This window comes from Chelonia mydas, chromosome 1 (assembly GCF_015237465.2).
Source record: "Chelonia mydas isolate rCheMyd1 chromosome 1, rCheMyd1.pri.v2, whole genome shotgun sequence".
Classification (NCBI taxonomy): Eukaryota; Metazoa; Chordata; order Testudines; family Cheloniidae; genus Chelonia; species Chelonia mydas.
Genome location: NC_057849.1, coordinates 283,160,252 through 283,168,502, shown reverse-complemented (window position 1 = coordinate 283,168,502; position 8,251 = coordinate 283,160,252). Strand labels below are relative to the sequence as shown.

The 8,251-nt window shown below is 53.8% G+C and overlaps 1 protein-coding gene across 2 annotated transcripts in view; it reads left to right on the top strand.

The window, feature by feature from the left end:
- Positions 1-7,259: 7,259 nt before the first annotated feature.
- LOC102932414 (RAB3A interacting protein) overlaps positions 7,260-8,251 on the top strand; it is a 49,649-nt gene continuing 48,657 nt past the window's right edge. Inside the window, exon 1 of one of the 2 annotated variants that reach the window (XM_037886629.2) lies at positions 7,260-7,475. In XM_037886629.2, the coding sequence (XP_037742557.1) occupies positions 7,357-7,475 (119 nt within the window). In that variant the 5' untranslated portion in view covers positions 7,260-7,356. The remainder of the gene's footprint in view (positions 7,476-8,251) is intronic. The other variant, XM_037886636.2, reaches the window with a different exon arrangement.

Genomic DNA, 8,251 nt, shown 5'->3' with positions numbered 1-8,251 from the left:
TAATTAATATCAGTGAATGAGACTGGTAAGGGTTTGCAGGATCTGGGCCATGTACTTGTACTCTGAAAATCCAATATCTCTTTCTCTGAGGCCCACTTTTTTGTAACCCTTACACCCCTTTGAAATCTATGGCCTAGCAAATACATGTCTCCCGCCTTGCAGGATTTCAATAATTTGTAGATTAGAAAAGCTTGAGAACGTGACCCAAGTAGAGCCTTAAGACTCAGAAACTACAGGACAAATAAAAAGGCACCCCACCACCTTTTTTTTTTTTTTAATTCAATGTGTGCGGGTTGGCAGCGCACCTTTGGCACTCGGTCTCCCTGGGAGTCCAGGGGGCTTTGACTCTATTCAGTAAGGGAATGTCTACATTGCAATTTAAGCCCAGGCTCAGACTCAAGCTTAAACCCAGAGCCTCCTTCTGTCTACACACAGGGTATGTCTCCTCTGCAGTGAAAGCCCAGAGTTAGTAGAACTCAAGTTAGCAGACCCTACATTTGTTAATTTAGGGCTTGAGCATCTACAGTAATTTGTAACCCCAGGTTAGGACTTGTTAAACCCTGGGCTCCAACCTGGGGCTCCAGCATCTACACTGCATTATGAGGGCCTGAGTCCAACCACCCATATTCCAGACTTCCTAATGTCCTCCCAAAATGTGACCACTCTGCACCATGAACAAAGGGCTAGTGTGGGAAAACTTTACTGAACAGATGACATAGAAAATCAGCCCATGGGATTGTGGGATACTTTTGGCAGACTCCCAGAGCAGGAGTCCAGTGGGGCTGCATCTACATTGCAAAGCAATAGGGCTTGAACCCTCAGTCCTGAGTTGACTCAGGCTCAGACCCTCCACCCCCATGGGGTCCTGGGACTCTGGATCCAAGTGCTGGGTTAGCATGATTTGTGTATAGACAGAAGGGGAGTTAGGCTGGGCTTACATTGCACTGTGGATATACCCACAAATACTTCAGACTGGGGCTCAGACCTAGGATCCTAGGACCCTCCAGGGCTGGAGGGTCCAAGCCCAAGTCAAGCCATGATCCAGAGTTCAAGCTCTGTTGTTTTGCAGTGTAGACACAGCCCGCCCCACTCTGACTCGGGTGTCCTGAGAGTCCTGAGAGTCCACCAAAAGTATTCTACAATCCTGTGAGCCAACTTTCTTTGTCCTCTGTATCCCAACAATCTCCAGTTGACTGCAGTGAAAACAGAAGCAACCTGTTCTGGGCATACAGCAGCAGCTCGGTGAGTCAGCGTGAACCTTTCCATTGACTTCTGACCACTAAGTTGCAAATATACCATCCGAGAATCTTCAGTGTTTGCAATGGAGACTGAACAGAAGAAGAAGCCTCTTGCAAAGTGCACTGCTTCATGGTCATAGAGCACAGCCAGATTTTAGTAAATGTCTGGCATGAGGCCAGCAAAACTGTGGACTTTAGTAAGAACACCAGTAATGACCACGCATTCCAGCAGATAGTGAAGAAGTTGTCAGCGTTGCAAATTTACTGGACTGGTGACCAGCGCAGGGAGTGAATTAAGCAGCTCAGGAGTGAGTGCAGAAAAAACAGGGACCACAGCTGCACACTGGGCAACTCGCTAACATTATGCTGGTTTTATGAGGCGTTTGACCGGGTGCTGGGTACTGCTCCCAGCCTGAAGCCAAGAGTGGTGTAGGACGACCTGGTCACCTGGGATGGGGCCTTGCTTGGGGAATGATAGGAGCCAGCAGCAGGCATCGAATGATACATAGATATTAAGGTCAGAAGGGACCATTATGATCGTCTAGTCTGACCTCCAGGTCACAATGAAGTCACTCTGTTGCTGAAACAAGTCCCGGAGTAGGCTTTGGAGCAGGAGTAGAAGCAGCAGCACATTCTGGGTCCATGCTCAGAGGAGCTATTTGATCTCCCCCCACACACACACTTCCCCCTAAGGAACAGCCTGCTGTGAAGCCTGCAGCAGACACAGAAGGGACAAAAGCTGCCCCTGAGCCCAGTAAGTTTCTGGCTCCATTTTAACGTTTATTACTTCAGTAATAGGAGAAATTTCTGCTCTGTGAACCCATGCAAAATTTATGAGAAACCCCAGCTTAGCAGCATGTATCCACTAATGGCAGTTTGTGTGCCAGGACCTTGGTACCTCCCTCTCCATCCCCCACTGCACATGAAGTTCAAAATGGTGATTGGGAAATGCAAACAGTAAAGAACACTTCGAAAGTGTATTTTTACTGGAAAGGCACAGAGTTTAGGTAGGGCCATTCCTGTTTCTTAAAAATAATAACCTTGCACTGCCATGCCTGTAAGTATGTTGCTCTGTAACCACTAAACGGTCTGTCGAGCTGCCTAGAAACAGTGAACCATACAGGGAAGTAGAAATGTGTTCCATTTACAAACCTAGTCCACTTCAGATAGAGGTAGTCCATGCAGTCTATAGGTGACAAAATCATTTGTGTTAAATATGACTGGGGTTTGAAATCTTGTCCAGAAATGTGCCAGGGGGCAAGAGGAAAGGCTGTGGAGTTCTGCATGTTTGCATGTAGCCATAACGAGGTAAGCCATGTGGAAGCTCATACAGCGTCCTCTTGATTCTCTCATGAAATCTGACCCAATTCTGGGTGCTAATAGCTTCCAGAAACAAGAACTTCAGATAGGTAGTTATTTTTCAGGAAAGGGTGTATTTTCCAGGGCTACCACCTCGGTCACTGACCAGTCCTCTCCACTCGTAGATGTGCTGATCAGTCACTATATGTTTGAATACTTTGGTTGCATAAACTGCAAGTTTCCAACCAGCAGCTTGGAAGAACATCTCTCTTTGCCAGTCGGGCATCACAAGAACTGCTATGGCCTCCAAAATGTGGAAGGCCTAAAATGATAGAAGCAGCTTTTGTAGCCTGACAGATGTCAACCCGCATTGCCCCGTTCCAAACCGAAGTAATTCTGCAATTTTCTAAAATAAAAAAACCCCAGCTTTTCATTTTTAACTTACTGTTGCTTCTTTCACTGTGATTGAGCAGGCTGCATCCAGGGGGCTTCTGTGTTCTGAACCATCCCTCTCACAATATACTGAAGTTCAGTTTCTTAAAAGTATCATTTTATGTCCTTGAAATTCCACAGGGATTTTTTTCTGTGCTCCTGCACTGAGCTATTTGAAACTATAACCCTCTGTATCTTGTCCTGTTGAGGTCCCTTGACCTCTACTGGCTCCAGTACCTCCACAGCTTGCCCACTCTGCAGCACAAGTCTGGGCCAAGGTACCTCCATGGATCATTACAAGGAGCAGCATTTCCTTGATGGACTTACGGTTGACGTTCTGGGGAGGGCAAACAAGCAGGTCCAGTTCCAAAGTCTTGAGGCTCGGAAAGGCATGGTGTGAGAGGCGAAAGGAAAGGCTCGGGCTGTTTGTAAAGCTTGAGGACAGAGTTTCAGCACAGGAGCAAGCACTTGCTTCACAGTTCCTGGAACATTGGCTACGGGAGGAGGATAGAGCTCAGCAGAAAGAACTGTCTGAGCAGCTCATATCAGTAATGACTCCAAGAGTAGTGGCTCCTGCTGCTTCACCCACACCACTGCCCGAGTCCCTGCACACTACCCTGTGCTGCAATCCAGAAGCAGCTTGGAAGACTCCATGGGTGGGTGGCCCCTGGTGACCCCCTGAGTGGCTGGGAAGGGCAACCTTGCCCCATGCAGCTCTCCATATTGACTCCCTTCTCTGTGGATGCCTCCACTCCTCCTCCCACAGTGCCAAGGGAGTGGCAATCAGGGAAAGAAGGGAAAGGAGAATGGTGGCCAGGAGACACCCAGGGTAGGGGTTTTCTGTCTTGTACATGGTTTCACTGTTTGCACTTGTTCATGCACTTTGGTATTATTTTTTCTTTTCTGTAAAGTTCTGTTATTGGTGTTTTGGTTGTTTTAGTGTATTGGTATTAACGGCAGCTGGCCTGCCTGGGAATGGGTGATTGCTGTACTTGGTTATAGATACAGTTTAGTTAATCAAGAAAGTGTATTGCTATCACTGCTTCATATCATACGGTGTATTCAAAATAATAAGGGTAAACACATGATCAGGGACAACTAGGAATTAGTATGCAAAGATTGTCCCTCAATACAGTACATAGCAATTCATACTTCAGTCACTTCCGTAAGTGAATCCATACTGTGAATGACCACCATCCTCCTTTGGTAATTGGTCATGTCATTCATAAGTACATTCATGGCACTAAACTCACCACCCCTCCCGAAGCACTGAAACTCCCACAAACAGTGAGCCCCTCCCCCCACAAGCACATTCGTAAAGTACCATTCCCCCTCTTCCATCAAGCCATGCAAGTCCATAATGTGGGAGCACAAAGCATCCCTGACTTCTTTCCCGAGGACGCATCCAGCTCTAGCTGTGGTAGGTGCACTTTCTGGCTCAGGGAACCGATTCAGTGGCCCCTTGCTGTTTATGCCCATTCAGGGGGAAATGGCTCACTTCTGACTTCACAAAGATTGTGAAGAGCACACCAACCCGCAATAATGCAGACAGCATTGATGACCCTGGCATCCAAATGGGTCTGTAAACATCTCCAGGGGAATTTGAAGCTGACAAAAGCAAATTCAACAACCGCTGAGAGTGTAATTAAACTGTCTTTTACCAGGGCCTCTTAGATGAAGGTACAGTTTCATAAGTAAGGCAAAAGTTGGTATGTGGGGGCCCCCAGAATAACAGTGGGGACAATAACTCCATTTATGGCAATGTCATTTGGTGGGAATAGTGTCCCAGTCTATTCATGATCAGAGAAAAACCCTGGCATCATGATCTTTCCTAGTGAAGCCCATGTTGATGTTCAGAAATCAACTTCTATGATCCATGAAGGCCTGCATAACAATGGAGTAGTAACCTTTGTGGTTTATGTACTCCTTGAGGAGGGCAAACTATGGGTACATGAGTCTCATCAATGGCCCCAGCACAGTTTGAAAACCCTATTTTCTCAAAGCCAACATTTATTTCAGGAATAAATTTTATGCCAGCCACTTGGGATAAAACCACACTCTTGATTGTCTCAGAAACCTTTGCCACTACTTTTCCCACAGTTGACTTCCCAACCCCAAACTGGTTGACAACAGATCCGCACAGTCTGAGATAGCCAGCTTCCAGACAGTTATAGCAACACACTTCTGGACCAGCAAGGGTGGCCTCCTGCAGGTGTCTTTACACTGGAGAGTGGAGGCAGTCTACCTACAAAGATCAGAAATGTGGCTTTCTTCATGAGAAAGTTCTGGTCATCCCAAGTCCACATGATGATGTGATCCCACTAGTCTGTGTTTGTGGGCCCACACCACTCTATGTAGGGGGCATCAGTGGCTATACCAAATACAATCAACATCAGGGAATGCAAGTCTGCCATGTCAGGGGGGTCTCCTCTTCCTGCTGCATCGTAAGCTCTGTCAGGTGCCTTCAATGCGTCAGAAAATGCCCCAAAATGTCCACCAATGCACCTCATGCCTGTTTCCTGACAGGAGTGAAAGCACAAGCAAGAGAAGTTCTTCAAAAGGCACCTCCTCCATGTTGCTGGCTCTGGTGGCTTGGAGCACACAGACCAAAATGACTGCGCGGCAGGATGTATTGGCAGCTGTTCAAACTTCCTGTCACATGCAAGGTGGACCGTCAAGTTCTCCCACAGTTCACCACAGTCAAAGGGCTAGAGCAGCCACGTTTCAGGAGGGCTCTAGGGTAGGGGTGGACAAACTATGGCCTGCGGGCCATGTCTGGCCCGCCAGCTGATTTTATCCAGCCCTTGAGGTCCTGCTGTGGAACGGGGTCCAGGGCTTGCCCCACTCCTGCTCTCCAGCTGGGGTTGAGGGCTGCTCCGCATATGCGTGCTGTGGCTCCACGCGGTTCCTGGAAGCAGTGGCATGTCCCCCATCCGGCTTCTATGCGTAGGGGCAGGTAGGGGGCTCTGAATGCTGCCCCTGCTCCAAGCACTGCCCCCCGCCAGCTTCCATTGGCCGGGAACTGCGGCCAATGGGAGCTGCAAGGGTGGTGTCTGTGGACGGGGCAGCAAACACTGCGCAGAGCCACCTGGGAGCCGGAGGGTGGACATGCCACTGCTTCCAGGAGCTGCTTGAGGTAAGCGCCGCCCAGAGCCTGAACCCCTTGATCCCATCCCAGAGCACCCTCCTTCACCCCAAACCACTCATCCCCAGCCCCACCCCTGAGCCTGCACCCCACCCCAATGCCCCAACCCCTTGCCCCAGCCCTCCGACCCCCTCGGTCCCAGCCTGGAGCACTCTCCTATTCCCCAAACCCCTCATCCCCCCAGCCCCACCCCAGAGCCCCCACCTCCAGTCCAGAGCCCCCTCCCACACCCTGAACTCCTCATTTCTGGCCCACTCTGGAGCCTGCATCCCCAGCCAGAGTCCTCACCCCTTCCTGCACCCCAACCCCAATTTTGTGAGCATTCATGGACCGCCATACAATTTCCATACCCAGGTGTGGCCCTCGGGCCAAAAAGTTTGCCCACCCCTGCTCTAGGGAGTCTGGGGTATGGCTGGTTTGATTCAGGTCTGAATGCTGCCATGTGGACGGCAGGCATGGGTGGCTGGAAGGACTGCAAGAGTGGAAGGACCAAGCCCCCCCTCCCTAATTCTCCTGGAGCCCCAGCCACCATCTCCAGTCCTATCCTACCAGATCCCCTGCCTCTCCCAGAGCCCCAGTCTTCCCACCCTGTCCTACCCGACCGGAGCCCCTACCCCCTTCCACCAGCCCCAACCTCCCAGAGACCCTGCGCCCCCCCACCCCTTGCTGACCAGCGCCAAGCCCTCAGGTCCTAGGCACCGAGGGGAGCAGTTTTGGTAGTGACACAGGAGGGCCCAGCTGCCAGCATGTGGCTCAGTGCAGAATGGGACCCAGGTGTCAAGTCACAGCGTGTGCGCGCTCCCTCTGAGCCAGGTTTTAAAGGGGGAGGGACAGAGGGTGTGTGTGTGTGTGTCCGCGCGCGCGTGCGGCGGGGCAAAGTCAAAGTGGCAGAGGAATTAATAAATATCCCGCAGCGTGTGCATAGCTCTGCCCGAGCCCCAGGCAGAAAATGCTCAATGTGGGGTTAAAGATCAGTGTAGAGGCTCCACCCCAGGTTCCCTAACACGGTTCGGGTGACTCAGCCCCACTCGCCCTGGCCCTGCCTGGCAGAACAGCCAGACCCTCGGGCACCATCCTGCCATAACGTCACCGGGGGCGGGGGAGGGGCGGTGCTACTACGGTGCTACTACGGTGCTGTGGGCTGATCCCCGCCCCGCGCACCCGGACTGACCCTCCCGGACCAGCCCCAGGGGGGCGTGTGCGGGAGGGGGAGGAGCAGAGGGAAACGGGGACTCTGCGCGCATGCGCCCTCCGCGCGGACTCGGCGGAGCCCCGCCCCGCGCCAGCAGCTCGCTGTGGGGAAGCTGCGGCGCTGAGGAGCCTCTCGCGGCGCCTGGGAACGGCCTGGCGGGGCTCGGCAGGTAAGAGGCGGGGGTGGCTGGTCCCTGTGGGCGGGCTCAGAGGGAACCGTCTCCCTTCCCCGCAGCCACCCACAGTCCCTCCACCTTTGTCCCGCACGGACCCCCCCTCGGGCACCCAGCGTCCGCCATCCAACCCCTGCCTCCCGCACAGCCCCCCCGGCTCCCCCCTCCCGCACCCCCCAGACACCCGCCCTCGCCCGCACAGCCCCCCCAGCCCCCACCTCCTGCACCCCCCAGACACCCTTCGTCGCCTGCACAGCGCCCCCAGCCCCCACCTCCCGCACCCCCCAGACACCCGCCCTCCCCCGCACAGCTCCCTCCAGCCTCCACCTCCCGCACCCCCCAGACACCCCTCGTTGCCTGCACAGCGCCCCCACAGCCCCCACCTCCGCACAGCCCCCCGGGCTCCCCTCTCCCGCACCTCTCAGACACCCGCCCTCGCCCGCACAGCTCCCCCCAGCCCCCACCTCCCGCACCCCCCAGACTCCCGCCCAGCTCCCCCCAGCCCCCACCTCCCGCACCCCCCAGACACCCCTCGTTGCCTGCACAGCGCCCCCACAGCCCCCACCTCCGCACAGCCCCCCGGGCTCCCCTCTCCCGCACCTCTCAGACACCCGCCCTCGCCCGCACAGCTCCCCCCAGCCCCCACCTCCCGCACCCCCCAGACACCCGCCCTCGCCCGCACAGCTCCCCCCAGCCCCCACCTCCCGCACCCCCCAGACACCCGCCCTCGCCCGCACAGCTCCCCCCAGCCCCCTCCTCCCGCACCCCCAGAC